At 39.1% G+C, this 20,839-nt stretch overlaps 1 protein-coding gene across 1 annotated transcript; it reads left to right on the top strand.

The window, feature by feature from the left end:
• The first annotated feature begins 7,496 nt into the window (after positions 1-7,496).
• On the top strand, positions 7,497-9,286 carry LOC107606692 (uncharacterized). The gene is made up of 3 exons (XM_016308726.1): positions 7,497-8,038; positions 8,141-8,717; positions 8,813-9,286. Exons 1-3 carry the CDS (start codon positions 7,497-7,499, stop codon positions 9,284-9,286), a joined length of 1,593 nt encoding a protein of 530 aa, XP_016164212.1.
• The last annotated feature ends 11,553 nt before the right edge of the window (positions 9,287-20,839 follow it).

Below are 20,839 nucleotides of genomic sequence, written 5' to 3'. Positions count from 1 at the left end.
AGAAACTACAAAGATATACTATATAACATGCAATATGGCCTTCATGTCAAGTTGTCAACACTAAGTTAAAAGAGGTTTTTGAGAAGAAGCCTACCTCAGAACCCTCAAATTTGATATACTTCACTTGATTTATTTGTTTGAGAAGTAGAAAAGCATGAAGTCATGTTTGTGTGTCCTTCTCACATTTTCACAGAGTGATATCAGCAAAAGCATTATGAGCAGACAGTGAATCTACCAGTGTAATACACTGTGATATAAAACCATAAGCACATTATCTGAATCTTTTCAAATGTGAAGCAGAAATATAGATCGGACAGCTACTTGGCTTATAAGATGTAGATTCAGCTTCTTGTTTCATGAAAAAACTAAAGAATACCACAACCAATAACCTTTTACACCATGGAAACCAATTTTCAATATGAAACTAATGGCAATGACATGGCTAATCAAATGTTCTTGAAACATCAAAGTAACAAAGAAGTTAGGCATCAGAACAAGACAAAGAAAGAAACATTAACAAATTCAAAAGATCAAAATTCAGCAATTATTATATAAGATTCAAAGAAAACGGCAACAAACAGAAAGTGATCTTCAAATTTTGTTCAAGAGCTGAAACTATACAACAGAAGCAGTTAATAAACCAGACAGAAAACAAATCATCAAATCATCAAAATCGGTGACAACAAGCTTAAACTCTTTATTTGAGGCAAATCATCAAACACGATGTTTGCATGCAACATAATCACAGAGAGCATCTAAGAAATCAAGCAAAATAGAAAATAAATAATCAAATTAGCAGTCTATTGAAGAAAATTAGTGTAATATGACGTAGAAAGCATAAAAAAACCCAAACCTTAATGAGAGATTCGAAGAGACTTCAAAGAGAATTCGCAGAGAGAAGCAATGCGAACATGAACTCGAAGAAAAGAAGGAGACCAGTCTTCCGTTTAGGGTAACGGTGGCGCCGACACAGCTCCGGTGGCGGTGGCGTTGGTGAAATCTCACTGATTTGGGGACAAAAACAAAGCTCTGCTAGGGTTTCGCCATTTCCTTCTTCAGAGAGAAATGAAGAAGAAGCTAAAATCTGTATTAAATAACAGGGGTAATTTAGTCTTTTTGTTTCATTATATACATTCCATTCCCATTGAAATGAAAGATAACCAGGGAAGAGATGGGAATTAAATTGGTGGTAATTCAATTCCTTGGAATAAAATATACCCAGGAATGATTTTTTAGATCTTGAACCAAACATGGAAATAAATTATTCCCATCTCAGAATTCCTGGGAATATATTTGCATTCTCTCCAACCACACACCCCCTGAGTGTACGTAAAAATCAGGAATTCACGGTAAATTTGCAACAGTTTTTATAGTTGACAAGTATATACACGCACACAATATCGCTTCTATCCATGATCCATGTACGATAAAAAGGTAGACGTGTGAATACATAATCTAGTCTATGTTTGGTTGGAAGGAAAGAAATAGAGAGGAAAGAAATAAAAAGGAAAGAAAGGAAATGAAAGAAATTAGGTGGATTTTTATTTTTTTTAGATGTGTTTGGATGGAAGGAAAATAAGAAGGAAAGAAATGTTATAAAAAGATAATTTTATCCCTATATTATAAAATATATTAAAAAAGTGAAGGGGTAGTATTAAAAGTAGAGAGAGAAATATTAGTTTTCTCTCCATTTTCTTTCCAATGTTGGAGAGAAAAAAAATTGGTAGGCCCCACCAGTTTTTTTCCATCCATTTTCTTTCCTCTCTAATTTTTCTCCTCAACCAAACAATGAAAAATAATCATTTTCTTTTCCATTTTCTTTCCTCCCTTTTCTTTCCTTCCATTTTCTTTTCAAACAAACATAGCTAAGCGAAGCCGTTTTGTTGGGTTAACTAAACATATCATCATCATCATTATTAAAAAATTGTTTTCCATTTCATATTCATCAAATTCCCTCTATCCCTCCTAACATCTATCCTTCTTTGTTTCTTAAATTAATCAACTCATAAGTTCACAAATTAAAATCATATTACATTAAATTTAGTTGGTATTAGAAAAAAAATTAAACTAAAAGAAATCAATGACTAAACAAAACCATTTGAATTCCAATTAATTGGATATAACTCAAAGCAGCCAATTACAAATTTTAATATTTATATTTATAAATTTAAATAGTATTTAATTGTAAACTATAATTGAGTGTATGATAATAAATTATTTGTTTAATTTATTAATTTTAGTTATCAATATTTAAAAAAAAAAGAATGAATAATTATTTTTAATAACAGTAAAAATTTATCAGTAAAAGTAATATGATAACACATAGTAAACATATGTTCAGGTGTGGCATACTATATTTCAAAAACCCACCCGTCCCAAATGACTTCCTGCCTAAACCTATGCAACTACTAGGTCTCCATGACGATGGATGAGACTTCCAACTACCTGCATGGCTGCCACACCTGAACATGTTGATGTTGTCTTCGGTGGTGCTAATTTGTTCTGACGAGACCGCTTCTGCTTTATTAACAACTATTCAAGGATGGCCAAGTCTAGGAATTTGAACCAGGTTCCTCTGCCACAGTGCCTTTGCGAAGCTCTTCGATCTCTGTGTAACAGTCCAGACCACCCGCTAGCACGATATTGTCCGCTTTGGCACACAAGGCCTCACGGTTTTGCCTTTGACGATAGGGATGCTAGCCGAAGCCCCCCACACTCACTCGTCAAAACGCGTCATGCTAGGGAGAGGTATCCACACCCTTATAAGGCATGCTTCGTTCCCCTCTCCAACCGATGTGGGCCTTACAATCCACCCCCCTAAGGGAGTCCAGCGCCCTCGCTGGCACATCGATCCGAGCTCTGGCTCTGATACCATCTGTAACAGCCCAGACCACCCGCTAGCACGATATTGTCCGCTTTGGCACACAAGGCCTCACGATTTTGCCTTTGACGATAGGGATGCTAGCCGAAGCCCCCCACACTCACTCGTGAAAACGCGTCATTCTAGGGAAAGGTATCCACACCCTTATAAGGCATGCTTCGTTCCCCTCTCCAACCGATGTGGGCCTTACACTCTGCCTCCTTCCTTAACCTCATTACTCCTTCCAAGAGGGCTCACACCTTTGGTGAATTTAGAAGAAGGTATTTTTCTTCATCGAGTTTACTACACTAGGTTGCATTATTGAGATACCCCTTCATCCTTGCCCCTTTGTTTTGATGCCAAAGTCAAGGTTGTCCGCTGTGGGCTTTATCAAAAACGCTAGGGACGATTGGTATTCATAGCATCCCCTTGCCTCTGTTCTTCGGGATGCACTATGATATAGGCCTCACCCAGTAACTTGTAGAACTTATATTGGTTTGCAACGTCCCTTCTCAGTTGTTTCACTATGTCCCTTGGAGGCTTCCATCTCTAGTTTTTCTCCAATTGGCCCCCGTCAGGGAAAGCCTCGCCACTCCATTTGCTAGCTCATTTCCCTTTCTAGGAATCATGTGAAGCCACATTTGGAAAGACTCTACTAGAAAAAGAATATCACAAAAAAGCGGTTCCATTTCTATTATATAAGTCTTTGATTTTACTGCTTGCACAAGAGCTAAATTATTCGACTATATAAAACATTTTTCTAATTGGAGATTTTTTACTAAGATTAATGTCATTCTCTTGGCTTCTGCTTCAGAAGCTACGTTGAAATAAGATATGATTCTCATCGATTATTCCTTTAGTAACCTACCCGAGTTATTCCGAACCACCACTGTAATTGCTTCCTCCATTGTAGACATTTTATACACATCATTCATGTTAGCCTTTGTCCAGTCCTCTTGGTAGAGGTCTTTAGGTAATCCTTCTCCTTCTTATATTTCTATTCTGGATTAGTTTACCTTGTTCCTCTTTATGTATTGCCTCTTTAATTTCAGAATCTAGTAGTTTAGCTCTGATGATGGTAAAACTAGGATTAGGCTTGATATTGTGAAATATGGTCTGGTTTGTAATTTTTTAAATCTCCTAGCTTAGTACTCAAATTTTGCTAATTAGATTATCTGCCTCCTCCTTCCCTTCTTTTTTCATTTTCCTACACATTTTGAGCAATCATTCTGCAAATGACTTGAATGTCTCAAATGTTGGTAAGAATTGACTCTATGCTCCAAACCACGTTGCTCTAGTCCAAAGATATAGTACAATAACATGTTTTTTCCTGCAAATTTAACATATAAGACTGTTAGTTATTTTCTTTTTAAATAAGTTATTATAAATTGTATTATATCGTGCGTATAGCCTTCCATAGAAATATTTTTATTTTTGATGGAACGTGCATCACCTAGATCTCCTTCCAAAGATCAGCCATATTGATTCTTGTTGAAGGTCCCACTTCTTCGTTACCTTGATTTTGCTTCTTTGCCACATGATATCCAATCTTTGCAGTGTAGCCCCACATTTGAATGACCATATTAATCTGTCCCCACTCTTCAATAAACTGATGGGAGTTTGCAAAATTTTGTCATTTATACTTCTTGAAAAAAACGTCCTTACTTTTTCTTATTTTCACCTCTCCTTCCATCACAAGCTCCTTAACTATCCACCGAGGGATCTCCACTCATAAGAATTTTTTCCATACCCATCACCCAGTTGTCCTCCCATACTTTACCTTCGAGTCCTTTTTTAATACTCTATCTCTCATTCCTTCTTAGGAAATTCTTGCCCTAAATTAGACTCTTTCAAACCCATGATGTCCTATTCCCAACTTTTGCTTCCCAAAAATGATTGTTCTTAAAATATATAACTTTTAGAATTTTCACCCAGATTGCATTTGGATTTTCAACCACTCTCTATATTTGTTTGGCCAAATAGACTAAATTCTAACACTGTATCCCAATCGACCATCTCTTTTGCTTTTGCATACCTTGCCCTAGCTCTTCCAATGAACCCTGTTCTCCATCTCAAAGTTAGCCTACCAAAATTTAACAATTTTTGTCCCTATTCTTTGGCAAAAACATTTGGGCAGCATGACAATACTCATAGTGTAACTAGATATGACTTGAATTACTGCTTTAATCAAGGTCTCCTTCCCTGCCTAATTAAGCAGTCGTTCCTTCCACCCTTCAATCTTGTTGTCAATCCTCTTTTCTAGCCATACCAACACACTATTTTTTTTATCTTTCCCAGTGCGCTGGCAATCCGAGATACTTTTTCAGGTTATCCCAAACTTACATGTTAATTATCTCTTCTATATTAACCTTTATTTAAATAGGTACCTACTATTCAACTACTATGCCAAATTTTTAAAATTTTTTTTGTTCCGTGTCATCTGTGTATTTATTTAGAATTAGAATGCTTTGATATAATTCCTCTTCTTTGACTTCTGCAAAAAGGATATAATCGTCCGCAAAAGAGGAGATGCGTGATGATTGGGACAATTCGGGCAAGTTTGATGCTTGAAATTTATCCATAAGTACTATGAAAATCTTTACTGCAATTATGAAAAGGTATGATGATAAAAGATCACCATCTCTTATACCTTTTTAAGGTTTTATTCTTTTAAAGAGCTTGCTATTTATTTTAAACTTGTAACTAGCACTTTTGCACACTCCATAACTAAGGTAGTTGTATTTATATATAATCAAAACTAAAAGCATGCAAAATACTTTCTAAAACCCTACAAACACTTCTCGGAACTCCATGTATTAATGGCTGACCTCCAATATTGATTCATATTGTGACTTGGAGATTTAATAGGTGCCCTTTTATGTTTAATGGTCCCCCTTTAAGAACCTGCAAACCTATCTATATGTCCTTAAAGTTTATCAACACCTTGTTGCTTCCCACCTTAGAAATGGAAACTCTATCTGGGTTCCCATATATTTCCAAAATGGCATTTTTAAGGCTTCTAAAAGGGACTTTTTTGTTTGATATGATTTTTCCTACTAAGTTTATGCTATCTGTTTTATACTCTTTTTGGCTCTTTGGCTTGATAGTAATTATTTTTCCCTCAATAGGCTCCCTTCTAAAGTTGGGAATGCTTGATGACATCTTCGTATAGTACCTACCAATAAAGTCTCACTTGTGAATTTTTATCTCATTTCTCACTTACTATTATTTCGGATCATGCACTCATGATATAGACCTGTTTTCGCTTTGCAAAATGGGATAAATAATCTAAAACTATATATATATATATGGCGTTCGATCTATGATGCATATGCTAATTAAAAGCCTGATGATAAAATCCCAAAGCTAAGGCTTTTTTCTTTTTCAAAAAATAAATAAATAAATATAAACGCTCGACTCTTAAAAGAGAGTAATATAGAGCAAGTTAAAATACTTATGAGTAAATACTCTTTCCGTCCCCTGTCCTTTTTGAAAATTGACTACACGTCCCCTAATGTTTATAAATTACCAAATCGGCCCCTATCCATATACTCCGTGATACCAATTAGCCCTTCCGTTGGTTTTTTCGTTCAAAGTCGTCAAAAAATGCTGAGCTATAAGGTGCAGCCCGTGACGTGGCGTTGGATCATCCTGCGTGGAATGCTCTGTGTGCATTTAGACAATTAAGCCCCTGCACACTCAGCAAAGCGGCGTCGTTTTGAAAAGCATCCTTTTGCTTGTTTGGGGGTGAAATTCCATTCTCCCCCTTGTGCACACTTCAGTTACCATACATCACCCTCATTCTCTACTCAAAATTACAAAGAAATCCTAAGAGAACGAAATATTTCCATCCAAGCAAGCTGACAGAGAGTTCCAACACGGACGCGTTGACGGTGCTGCAGACGGAGGAACTGACGGCGCTACTAAGGTTAGTGTCGCTATCTTTTCTTGAAGCTTCGTTAGCTTGTGTTGCTCGAAAAAAATTTTTCCTGAACTGGGTTTTTGTTAATAATGATTTGGATTAGTGATCATCCCATGCATGTTCTAAAATGTGAAAATGAGGCCTGAGGAAAGTAGTTAACTAAGTTCTAATTACTGCACACTATTGTTCTAATAGATGTCATATGAAGTAGTCCCTATTTTTCATCATGGGGGTTGGTTTGAACGGGATGAAGATGGTGCATTATACTACCACGACGGAAGTGTTGAGACATTTCATCCATTAGACATAGATTATGTTAATTTCAAGGATTTGGAGGAGATGTTGAAGGGTTTAGGGTATACTAGCTACAAACAGATGTTTTGGTATGATGGCAGTGCCCCTGATTTAGAGTCTGGGTTGCATGTTCTTAAAGGAGATAAGAAAATTAATGAAATGTGTGATAAAAAGATGGAGAATATGGAGTCTGATTTGCTGGTTATTTATTTTGAGCATGATGTTAGTCAACCGGTATATGGGCCAGATGTTGTTGAGGTAGATTCGTCTTCTTCAGATGACGGATATGAGACAACTGAAGACGAACCCTACAAACCCCCTCTACCTGGATTCCAATCTGATAGAAGTAGTGATGAGGAAGATAATGTATAGAGGAAGAGTGTGAGGAAGAAGCAGTCTAGTGTGAGGATGAAAGAGGCAATGGATGCTGGACAAAAGTGTACTAAGAAGAGGAGTTGTGTTAGACAACAGACACCTAAGAAGAAGAAGAATGTGCCACCTAGTGGAATAGATGATGAGGAAATGTCTCCTAGGACTAAGAAGAAGAAGGCAAAAAGGTATGTTGGAAGAAAAAGAAAACATGTTCTATCCCAACAAGAAGCAGACAATGTGCCAAACACTGGGCCTAGTGGAGATCAAGGTAATGAGCCAGGTGAGGTTGACCCAAATGATGAGGTAAGGGATAAGCCTAATTCAGATCCAGTGGCTGAGGAATTAGACTCAGACCTAGATAAGGCATACCAATCTGAGACATTTAACTCTCCAATATCCAGTTCAGATGAGGAGCATAAGGCAAGATATCCTGACTTCAATGAGGATGCAGAGTATGGTGAGGTTCAGTTTCAGGTTGGGCAACACTTTGAGACCATGGCAATATTCAAGCAAGCTCTTGAGGACTACTTTGTATATGAGGGTAAAGAGCTTATGTATTTGAAGAATGAGCCCAAGAGGATTAGAGCAAGGTGTGCTGAGGAGGGTTGTCCATGGCTGGTGTTTTGCTCTCATAATAGTCAGAGTCTAAGTTTTTAAATCAAGACATTCATTGGAGAGCACAACTGTGGCAGAAATTTGAGCAGTAACATGGCTGATAGAGCTTGGGTGACAAGTAAATTGGTAAAAAGATTGGTAACTCAACCTCTAATGACTCCGAAAGAGGCACTAGAGCACATGAATCAGAACTACAATGTCCATATACATTACAGGATGATATACAGAGCTTTGAGAGCTGCTAGAGAGCAAACAATTGGAAAGGAGCGAGAACAATATGGAAAGCTACATGACTACTTAAATGAAATACACAGAAGCAATCCAGGTTCCACTGGGATGATTGATGTAATTCCTCGACCGGATAGTCGTCCACTATTCAATAGGTTGTATATTTCACTGGATGCATGCAAGAAAGGCTTCAAGGCGGGATGTCGCCATCTGATTGGATTGGATGGATGCTTCTTAAAAGGGTACTTCGGTGGTCATCTTTTGTCAGCTGTGGGGCAGGATGTCAATAATAGTTTCTTTGTAATAGCATTTGCTGTAGTTGAAGCTGAGAACACTGATTCCTGGAAATGGTTTCTTTCAATCCTGCACGATGATCTTGGTCCGGTGGCTACCAATGGGTGGAACTTCATGTCTGACCAGCAGAAGGTAACATGAATTCCTTCTTTGTTTTTCTTTTTGTTATATGGTTTGTGTGTTGTGCTTACTTGTTAATTCAACTCTTGGCTGACTTGTTATTGCAGGGGTTGGCTAAGGCATTGCATGAGGTTATGCCACAAGCCTATCATAGAAATTGTGTCTTACATATATGGAAAAACTTCATCAAGCACTTTAAGGACAAGCACACAAAAGGACTAGTTTGGAAGGCTGATAAGAGCACAACAATGAGAGAGTTCAAAGACAATATGGAGCTTGTGAAGAAGGTAAACAAGGATGCTTGGGAGTATCTACAGAAGTTTGATCCCGGTGCATGGACGAAGGCTTACTTTAGCCATGGCCCGAAGTGTGACAATATCACCAATAACATGTGCGAAGTTTGGAATGCCAAGATCGTGGAGTATAGAGAGAAGCCAATTTTAACTATGTGCGAGGAGTTTCGAAGTTACATTATGCGAAAAATGGCAGGGAACAAGCACAGGTTAAGAAAATGCAAGGGTAAGTTGGCTCCAATTCAACAACTAAGGTTGGATGAGTACATTTCTGAGAGCAACAAGTGAACAGCAGAGTGGGCTGGGGATGAAGCAAGGGTATTGTTTGAGGTCCAAAAGTACCAGACAAGAGTTGCTGTCAATTTGCAAAGGCAAACATGTGCTTGCAATGTTTGGCAACTAATAGGTTTAATCATCTACTTATTGTTTGGCTAGAAGTAGTTATGTGATTTAAGTTAATATTGATTCAGTAAATGTTGCATTTATGTATCTATCCTACCAGGGTTGCCCTGCAAGCATGCAGTAGCTGCTATTTCAAGGTTAAGGAAACAACAACTGAGACCAGAGGATTTTGCCCACAAATGGCTTACAATGGAAGCTGTCCGGGCTACTTATGGGGACTCCATTAAACCAATGAACTCTGAGGAGTTTTGGGAAGAAACCAACAGGTTGCGTCCTGACGAATGGATTTTTGACGGTTCAGAAATTCACTAATAAAATCTCGTTGTAAAGTATAGTTTCTAAACCAAGCAATAATCCTTTCATACAAAAAGTTGTTTGTCACTAGTACAAACCCCTAAAATTTATAAACCGAAGTATTGGACCTCGGGTCGTTCTCCCTAGGAATTATAATGAAGTGTCTTGTTATTGGTTATGAGTTATTTTGGGGTTTTGGATAAGAAGCATGAAAAATAAACGGCAATGAAAATAAACTAAAAACTATAAAAGGCTCTTGGAAAGGTGTGAGAACTAGAAGTCCTATCCTAGTTATCCTTCTCAATCGTGATGAGAATTATTCATTGCTACCACTTAGTTAACCCTTACTAATTAAAGGAAAGTCAAGTGGATGGATTGACTTGAGCCACAAGTCCTAGCCAACTCCCAAGGAAAGACTAGCTTTAGTGAACTCCAAACCAACTAGCAATCTCTCCAATTATCAATCAACAAAGGAATTAGATAACTCAAGTATCACTAATTACTCTACCTAGGCCAAGAGGAACAAAATCTACACTAAAACTAAAAGAGACATTTCAACAAACACATAAAATGCAATAGAAGTAAACATTATTAATTGCAAGAATTAAAGGAATCTACAACTACAAAAACAAGAGATCAACAATAGAAAAGCAAAGAAGACACATTTATTATGAATTACCTCTTATTGAATTGGAAGAATGTAGAAAGAACAACACTAGATCTACAACAAAATATAAGAACAACATAAAGGAAATTACAATAAAAGAGTAGAAGAAGATTGAATGTAGCAACAAAGAATTGAGAGATAGAAGTGGAAGAAAGCAAAGATTAAAACCTAGATCTAAGAACTAAACCTAATCCTAATCCTAGAGAGAAGTGAGAGCTTCTCTCTCTAGAAACTAACTCTCCAAACTAAACTAAACTAAAAAATGATTAGTCCTTGGGAATGATGATGATCATTCTCCTTATCATTGATGCCTTCCCCTTAATCCTTCATCCTTTTATTCCTTTCCCTTAGCAATTTGGCGCCAAAAATGGGTTCAGAAACCCTCTCAAATCGCCAGGCACGTGTTGCATTAATGAGGTCATGTGCTATCATCGGCGCGTGCGCGCATGGTACGCGTGCGCGCCCCTGGTCGATTCTGCAATGTGCGCGCGAGCGCCTTGTGCGCGTACGCGTGCACGGCTGACTTTGCTTCTTTGACTTTTTGTGCTTCTCTCCACTTGCATGCTTTCTTCCTTGCTTCCTTTGATTCATGCCTAGCCTATTTCAACCTGAGGTTACTAGCAAACACATCAAGGCATCTTATGGAATCAAACAGAAACTAGAATTCATCAAAATAAGGCTTAAAAAGCATGTTTTTACACTTAAGCGCAATTATGGAAGAGATAACAAAACCATGCTAATTCTTAGGCTAAATGTGACAAAAGGTTATCAAAATACTCTAAATTCAATGCAAAACAAACCGTCAAATTGGGGTTTGTCAACCTCCCCACACTTAAGCCTTAGCATGTCCTCATGCTAAAATAAGAAGGAACTAAGGGTTATGACATTCATTGAATGCAACTAAACTATATGAGTCCTATCTAAATGCAACTATCTAAAGCAATTGGAAATGCTTAATTCAAACAAATCAATTCCCAAGAGAGCATGTGTAAGCACAAGAGCTAGGCATATAGGAACTAAGTCCAAACCACAATTGTATTGAATTGTCAAAAAGAGTTCAAACTTGCAAGAATATAGATAATATAGGTGAATACATGTAATTGAACTTTTGAACCCTCACCGGATGTGTATCCGCTTTATTCACTCAAGTGTTTAAGGGTTAATTCACTCAATTCTCTTCTAATCATGTTTTCCAAAATTTGATTTTCTTCTAACAATCAACACTTATTCAATGCGTGCATACATTCATCATGAGGTCTTTCATTTAGGTTGTAATGGGGTTATGGTCAAGGTAGGGTCATTTATGGTCAAGTGGACTAGGATTTGAATCTTTGATTAGCATAGACTTTCCCACCTAACCTATTTAATGACCTATACAAATGCGAGCTATTCTAACTACCCATTCTTCACTTTTTTTCTTACATACTCATGCATTTTCTTTTCATTTCTCAACACTTATGCATTGATTCTTAGTGAGCTTCACTTTGGGGCATTTTGTCCCCTTTTTTTTATTATTATTTTTTTATTTTTTTATTTTTTTTTTCTTCTCTTTTTTTTCTTTCATTTTATTTTTCTTTTCATCATTTTTTTTCTTTCCTTTATATATATATTTTTTTCTTTTTTCTTCTTTCAAACTAAATACAAGAACATCAATGCATAAGGTCTCTACATTTGATCAATACATGAATATATGCCCAATTCCTAAACATAAAAGTGTATTGCCCCTTTTTATCCCATCCAATGTTCCCAAGCCTCACCAACTTGAATAATACACACTCTCACTAGCCTAGGCTAATCAAAGATCCAAACAAGGACTTTTCATTGGTTTTCCGCCTTGGGCTTGTAATGAGCTAAAATAAGAATGAGTTGGTTAAGCATAGGCTCAAAATTGGCTAACAATGGAGAGTAAAAGGTTGGCTATTTGGGTAAGTGGCAAATGAAATAATGGCCTCAATCATATAAATGCACAAACACAAGAATTAAACGGATATATAGAATCAAGCAAATTAAGGATCACAATCATGGAAAGAGAACAATTTCACACAAGAATGGAAAATAAGTGGTTATAAAATGTAACCACATCAATAGGCTCAAGTCTCACAAGCTTGTGTTCTCAATTCAATACATGCTTCACAAGGTATGAAATTCAAGCAAGTTTCAAAAATTCTTTTTCAATCAATTGGATTAATGCCCTATATTTAAGCTCCTTGAAAAACCTCAATGTTTGACTAAGCATTGTTGTGATTGAAAAGTTCAAAAATTTTCTTAGTTCACCCTTTCCTTTTTCACTTAGAACCAATATATTATGCAAAAAGGGTGCCTAAGTTTCACTTAAAACATGATTTCTAATCACAACCGCAAACTAAAAACAAACATAAACAAAGTGTATAAAGAAGAATCCAACTAAAAGTACGGAATCTATCACCCAAAAGATCTAAAAATATCCAAAAGCATCAAAATATCTAAGATCCAAAATAAGCAATAAAAGTATCCAAAGCAAACTAGAAATGGCATCAAAATATATACAAAGATGTGCAAAATAGGATAACTAGGCTGAGAAGTTCACCGGTTCCCAGATAATGCTACCGGTGCCTCCCCACACTTAAAATCAAGCATCGTCCTCGATGCTAAACCGGAGGATCAGTGGGGGGTACAACGATAGGCTCTGGCTCTGACTGTGGCTGTGGGACCGGCTGAGGGACGGGCTCCTCCTGAGTCTGAGGTGGCTCTGTAGTGTCAGGGGTATCCTGCTGAACCGGCACCTCCGCGTCCTCCTCCTGATGATCCTGCTCATCGGAGGCCGGAGAATCGGGAAGCGGAGGTAGCTCAGCGCCCAGAGAGATGAGTGCCTGGTCCATCCGATCCAAACGGCGTCTGACATGGTGTCGCTCTCGCTCTAAGAACCGGAAGAGACGCTGGACCAGGAGATAGGTAGGCTCAGGTGCTGCTGGAGGGTCTGTAGATGGTGAAGGAGCTGCGGGTGTCGAAGATGATGGGCCAACTGTAGGGGCTGGTGGTGAAGGTGTCCCTACGACAGCTCTAGCCCGAGAGCGGCGTCTAGCAGGTGGCTTCTCGTGCACCCAAACACCCCAGGGGATAGTAACCTCCCTGTCATCTGCATCAGCTGGTGGTGGTCGCACATCATCATCTGACCATGGGACATCAGCTAAGGCTGCCATACTCGTGACCAATGTAGGAAATGGAAGGAGGCCACGAATATGCGCCCGCCACATGCACTGTCGGATAAGTCTAGGGAAGGAGACATCCTTCCCCTCCATAACACACCCGATCAGCAGAAGCATCTCCATGGGGACCTCAGAAAAGTGGGTGGTAGGCAGGACGTAGTGGGCGAAGATCATCTGCCAAGTCCTTGCCTCCCTAGTCAAATGAGTGAATAACATCCCCTTTGGCTTGGTGTTGCCCGCATCCATAACCCATGAAGCATCCGGTGTCCCAATCACGCGCCGAAGCGCCTCATAATCAAAAGTCATGGTATGGATGGCTATCTCAGCCTGATGATGGGCACACTGGTCATGCGGAATGTGACGGCAATGTAATGCCTCCCCAATGGCGGTCTCGGTGAGCATAACCTCTCTACCCCGCACCTGAACTGAATCCAAGGTCGGACGGAAAAAATTGCAGTAGAATTCCTTCACCCAAGATATATTGATGTCACCCAAATCCCGGTCAACAAAGTCAATACCTAACTCAAGGATCCGACCGTTAATGCATCGTCTCACATCATTAGGTAGGAGCAACTTCTTCTCAATATTTAGCTTCGTGGTTCGATATCTAGAGAACCGAAGCTCACAGTAGAGATTGGGGAGTTTTCCAGGATTGGTAGAAGGCAACTGTTGATTCTCTTTATCCTCGTCATGCAATGGATTCTTAGCATAGTTCTTGTAGATGGAAGGAATGGAGGGGGTAGAGTGTTTTCTCTTCTTAGAGGCGGTGGCTATGGCTTTGCCTTTATCCGACATCCTGAAAAATGTGATAGAATATATAAAACAATTAGCATGTAGCAAAAAAAACATGGTCAGGTCATAACTGACAAAGAACAATCATGATGTTGTAATGAATATGCAAAAGTGAACAAGTAAACCAAAAAATGCAAGCTTCATTAAAGTCAACAACTCATATTCACAAGGCAATAATATCATCATGTAGTTGAAGGAATTTGTTAAAGATGGTTAAAGATGAGTGGAAGTGGAATGGTTAAAGAAGTTAGTAAGTTAGAAAAGTAGGTTAGTGATATGATGATATTTATGCGTAATGAAAAGAAAAGTTGTGGTTTATGTTCACGATGATTTTGCAAATCCGGGAAGTCAAAAAGGAAACGGAGATTATGCCCAAAACTGAAATAAAGATCAAAATGAAACTAATTTCCTTGAAAATCGGGCAGCATTCCGGCTTAAAATTGGACGTTCCCGGATAGCAACATAGCATGAGCAGTAAGAAGACAATATCAATGAAGCACAGCAGCAGTGAAATACAACCCAGCAACACAAATGGCATACGCAGCAGAATAGAGCAGTTTCATATAGCAACATAGAGTCAAACAATGCCTAAATCCACTACTCAGCCCAGATTCGCTAACCACCTAAATCAAACTAAGCTAACTAACTAATCTAATTCTAACTACACTAACGGAATTAACAAAAAAAACAGCGAAACAAAGTAAAATAGAGGAAAGGAGGAACCTGGATGCAGAGATTGAACCGAGGAAGAGGAGGGAAAAAATGAAGTGAGGCGGTGGGAGAACTGGCCGGAGCAGCGCGGCTGTGGGGTTGCACCGGCGGCGATGGTGGTCGCGGCGGTTGGGACAGAGGCAGAGAGGGAGAAGAGAGAGGGCAGTGATGGTGGCGCGGCGGCGGAGATGGTGGCGCGGTGGTGGAGAAAGAGAGGAGGGAGAGAGAGAGGGAGAGGACGGGTGGTGGTGAGAGGGGAAGAGAAGTTGAGGGCGAGTGGCCGGCGGTGATGATGGCGCGGCGGCGGCCGGTGCTGCTGCTGCGATGGCAGTAGGGGGAGAGAAGAAGAAGAAGAAGGTGAAGGTTGGGGAATATGGGTTGCGCGACTGCGCAGTGTGCATCGCGTGCTAGGGTTATCCCTATTTTTGAATCGGCGCGCGCGCGCACCTTGCGCGTCCGCGTCCATTGAAAAAAAAAACGTGGGTTCTACGCGTGCGCGTACAATGCGCTTAAGCGGGGGTGAGCAGAATAGGGAAAGGCGCGTGCGCGCACGCGTGCATGGAGTTGGGCTAGGGGCTTAGAGTTGGCCCAACTCAGGCCTAACTCTCTGGAGAATGGCCTGGGAGTCGCGCCACTAGATTTGCGCGCACGCGGCAGGTACGCGTCCGCGTGTATTGAGGGGAATGGAGAACCACGCGTGAGCGTACAGTGCGCGCTAACGTGGGGTGGCATATTATCCAAGGGCGCGTGCGCATACCTTGCGCGCACGCGTACATGAGATTGGGCCTGAGGCTTAGAGTTGGCTTGAGACACGCCCAACTCTCTGGTCCATGGCCTAGTTTGGTGGCACCACGCAAGGACGCGCGCGCGGCAAGTGCGCGTCCGCGTACATTGAGGAATAGTGAAATGGCGCGCTGGCGCGATGCATGCGCTCGCGCAGATCGGGTTGGGCCTGGGGCCTAGAGCTAGCCCAGAAATGGCTTAACTCTCTGGGGTTTGGCCCAATCATTTGCAGCAGCAAATCGGCGCGGACGCGGCAGGTGCGCGTCCGCGCGAACTTCCATGTTCTAATAGTCGGCGCGCCCGCACGTAGTGCGCGTTCGCGCCCTCCCCCTTTTTTTTTTTTTTTTTTTAAGAATAAAAACTTGCTGGGTGCTCCCCTTAGTGTTCACAACTCTTATTCACTCAACCATCATACAATTCACAAAAATGCAATTTTTGATATTATTCATCTACTACTAAACACAACATGCATGTGACTAAGCTAACAATTAAGTTGTACAAACAAATTATGTGAAATATCTACCTACAATGGTAACTCAAATCACTTATTAGGCAAATTCAAAAGAGAATGAAAAGAGTTTACCATGGTGGGGTGTCTCCCACCTAGCACTTTTAGTTTAAGTCCTTAGGTTGGACATTTTGAGATGCTTATTGTCATGGTGGCTTATGTTTGTACTCATCCTTGAATCTCCAAGGATCCTTGCTTCTCAATTGGTTGACAGAATTTCCAACCATATTCATCAAGCTCGGGCACAGTTCTACCCAAGATACGAGTCCCCATAGTTGGTCTTCATATAGCGAACCGGGATCCCATATCTTGTCTTCACACCCATCTTCGATTTGATCTTCATACTTTTTCTTTCCGGGTGGTTGACATATAGAATTCTCTTTAACATACCAAACCTTCTGTTGAGACCCATGCAATGTGATATTCTTCCAATCATCGTTCCTATGCCTTGAAACCTTGACCTCAATGAGCCTAATTCCTAACTTGCAACCACTACACAATTCTCTTTTTCCCTTAAGTCCATAAAGAGCTCTAAGTTGTCCATTATTTTCAATCAAACCATATTCAAGTGGGAAATTAAAGTCTAGGGATGGAGATTTTACCCACTTAAATATTGTATTGGATGGTAACTTGGGAAGGGAGACCTCCCCACACTTAGACAATGCAAGGTCTACTTCATTGTGCTCTTCTTTGTGTATTTCCACCTCTTTGCGAGCTTCCTTGATTTCAACCTTTCCCCTTTTGTCACATAGCTTGGTGTTGTCTTCAAGAACTTTGATTTCTTGCCTAATGAGAGGTGGTTCAATTTTGGATAGAAATTCATTGATGAATAAATCTATTTCTTGGTCAACCTTTTCATATTCTTCAATTTCGATATACACCATGCCAACGTTTTCCTCTTGGTAGCTCTCTTTCTCATTGCTCACCAAGGGTATGGGAGGTTGTGCACACTCTTTTATACTTTCAACTCCATGTCCAATGGGAGAGGATTCCATTGTAGAGAGAAATTCATTCATGATTGAATCCATCTCTTGATAAACCGCTTCCAAGTTTCCAACGACGATATGTCTTGGAGATTGCGCACCCTCCTTAACATCAATATCAAGCTTCTTGGAAGAGTGCTCCATGAGACTACATTCCCTTGGACTTTCAACATCTCCTAAATCTTCAACCACTTCTTCCTTTTCTTCAATGATTATAGGTTCCTCTAGTTGCTCCAATACAAAATTTGACTCCTCTTTCTCCACCGAATTTTCCAATTTCACCTTCATACTTTGCTCTTCTTTTGACTTTTCACATGTGGTCACGGAAGTACCTTGAGTATTCAAGCATTGGTGGGCTAAAGTGTGCACCACCTTGGTCAAATTGGTCACAAACTCAAGTGTATCCCGCTTCATGGCTTCTTGTCCTTGGAGTAACAAAGTGAGAGGATCGTCTATTGGGGCTTGGGGTGAATAGGAAGGTTCATTATTTTGGAGGGAGGGTTCATGGTAGGAAGGTGGTTCTTCTTGGTAAAGGTATGGAGATGATGAGTATTGAGGTGGTTCTTGGGAGTAATCTTGATATGGTTGTGGTGATTCTGGAGGTTCTTGCTCATAATGGCCATAAAAATATGGTATGGATGATTGGTTATATGATGGATATGGATCATAGGGTGGTGCTTGGTGATGAAAGGCTTGTGAGAATGGTTGAGGTTTATGTTGAGGATGAGATTCATAGGCATATGATGGTGGTTGTTGAGTGTCACAAAAAGAATCATCATAGCCGCTAAGTTGGCATGCATTAGGATGGAAATTATACCTATAAGTATCCGGAGGTTGTTGCCAATAGGAGTGATCAATTCCTTGAGGCTCTTCCCATCTTTGTTGGTTCCATCCATGGTACATGTTGCCATTAAAGTCCACATTTCCTACAACACACTTAGAACCAAACTCAAAGCCAAAGTGGTGAGAATTCATAGTGAGAGAACAAAATAAAACTAACAAAAATTAAGAAACAACAAAAGATAAACCTATTCACAATATTCACATATGTACAATAACCAATAACACAACACCATTGCAAGTCCTCGGCAACGGCGCCATTTTGACGAATGGATTTTTGACGGTTCAGAAATTCACTAATAAAATCTCGTTGTAAAGTATAGTTTCTAAACCAAGCAATAATCCTTTCATACAAAAAGTTGTTTGTCACTAGTACAAACCCCTAAAATTTATAAACCGAAGTATTGGACCTCGGGTCGTTCTCCCTAGGAATTATAATGAAGTGTCTTGTTATTGGTTATGAGTTATTTTGGGGTTTTGGATAAGAAGCATGAAAAATAAACGGCAATGAAAATAAACTAAAAACTATAAAAGGCTCTTGGAAAGGTGTGAGAACTAGAAGTCCTATCCTAGTTATCCTTCTCAATCGTGATGAGAATTGTTCATTGCTACCACTTAGTTAACCCTTACTAATTAAAGGAAAGTCAAGTGGATGGATTGACTTGAGCCACAAGTCCTAGCCAACTCCCAAGGAAAGACTAGCTTTAGTGCACTCCAAACCAACTAGCAATCTCTCCAATTATCAATCAACAAAGGAATTAGATAACTCAAGTATCACTAATTACTCTACCTAGGCCAAGAGGAACAAAATCTACACTAAAACTAAAAGAGACATTTCAACAAACACATAAAATGCAATAGAAGTAAACATTATTAATTGCAAGAATTAAAGGAATCTACAACTACAAAAACAAGAGATCAACAATAGAAAAGCAAAGAAGACACATTTATTATGAATTACCTCTTATTGAATTGGAAGAATGTAGAAAGAACAACACTAGATCTACAACAAAATATAAGAACAACATAAAGGAAATTACAATAAAAGAGTAGAAGAAGATTGAATGTAGCAACAAAGAATTGAGAGATAGAAGTGGAAGAAAGCAAAGATTAAAATCTAGATCTAAGAACTAAACCTAATCCTAATCCTAGAGAGAAGTGAGAGCTTCTCTCTCTAGAAACTAACTCTCCAAACTAAACTAAACTAAAAAATGATTAGTCCTTGGGAATGATGATGATCATTCTCCTTATCATTGATGCCTTCCCCTTAATCCTTCATCCTTTTATTCCTTTCCCTTAGCAATTTGGCGCCAAAAATGGGTTCAGAAACCCTCTCAAATCGCCAGGCACGTGTTGCATTAATGAGGTCATGTGCTATCATCGGCGCGTGCGCGCATGGTACGCGTGCGCGCCCCTGGTCGATTCTGCAATGTGCGCGCGAGCGCCTTGTGCGCGTACGCGTGCACGGCTGACTTTGCTTCTTTGACTTTTTGTGCTTCTCTCCACTTGCATGCTTTCTTCCTTGCTTCCTTTGATTCATGCCTAGCCTATTTCAACCTGAGGTTACTAGCAAACACATCAAGGCATCTTATGGAATCAAACAGAAACTAGAATTCATCAAAATAAGGCTTAAAAAGCATGTTTTTACACTTAAGCGCAATTATGGAAGAGATAACAAAACCATGCTAATTCTTAGGCTAAATGTGACAAAAGGTTATCAAAATACTCTAAATTCAATGCAAAACAAACCGTCAAATTGGTGTTTGTCAACCTCCCCACACTTAAGCCTTAGCATGTCCTCATGCTAAAATAAGAAGGAACTAAGGGTTATGACATTCATTGAATGCAACTAAACTATATGAGTCCTATCTAAATGCAACTATCTAAAGCAATTGGAAATGCTTAATTCAAACAAATCAATTCCCAAGAGATCATGTGTAAGCACAAGAGCTAGGCATATAGGAACTAAGTCCAAACCACAATTGTATTGAATTGTCAAAAAGAGTTCAAACTTGCAAGAATATAGATAATATAGGTGAATACATGTAATTGAACTTTTGAACCCTCACCGGATGTGTATCCGCTTTATTCACTCAAGTGTTTAAGGGTTAATTCACTCAATTCTCTTCTAATCATGTTTTCCAAAATTTGATTTTCTTCTAACAATCAACACTTATTCAATGCGTGCATACATTCATCATGAGGTCTTTCATTTAGGTTGTAATGGGGTTAGGGTCAAGGTAGGATCATTTATGGTCAAGTGGACTAGGATTTGAATCTTTGATTAGCATAGACTTTCCCACCTAACCTATTTAATGACCTATACAAATGCGAGCTATTCTAACTACCCATTCTTCACTTTTTTTCTTACATACTCATGCATTTTCTTTTCATTTCTCAACACTTATGCATTGATTCTTAGTGAGCTTCACTTTGGGCATTTTGTCCCCTTTTTTTTATTATTATTTTTTTATTTTTTTATTTTTTTTTCTTCTCTTTTTTTTCTTTCATTTTATTTTTCTTTTCATCATTTTTTTTTCTTTCCTTTATATATATATTTTTTTCTTTTTTCTTCTTTCAAACTAAATACAAGAACATCAATGCATAAGGTCTCTACATTTGATCAATACATGAATATATGCCCAATTCCTAAACATAAAAGTGTATTGCCCCTTT

Source organism: Arachis ipaensis, chromosome B7, assembly GCF_059453495.1.
Source record: "Arachis ipaensis isolate K30076 ecotype BB chromosome B7, ASM5945349v1, whole genome shotgun sequence".
Taxonomy (NCBI): domain Eukaryota; kingdom Viridiplantae; phylum Streptophyta; class Magnoliopsida; order Fabales; family Fabaceae; genus Arachis; species Arachis ipaensis.
Note: the sequence above shows the minus strand (reverse complement) of the source record. Positions and strands in the feature narration are given on the sequence as shown.

Excerpts from the sequence above, each read along its gene's own strand:
- LOC107606692 (XM_016308726.1), top strand. The coding sequence starts at position 7,497 with ATGGATGCTGGACAAAAGTGTACTAAGAAGAGGAGTTGTGTTAGACAA. Across the intron at positions 8,039-8,140 it reads CCCAAGAGGATTAGAGCAAG|AAATTTGAGCAGTAACATGG; the intron begins GTGTGCTGAGGA and ends CAACTGTGGCAG. Across the intron at positions 8,718-8,812 it reads TCATGTCTGACCAGCAGAAG|GGGTTGGCTAAGGCATTGCA; the intron begins GTAACATGAATT and ends TTGTTATTGCAG.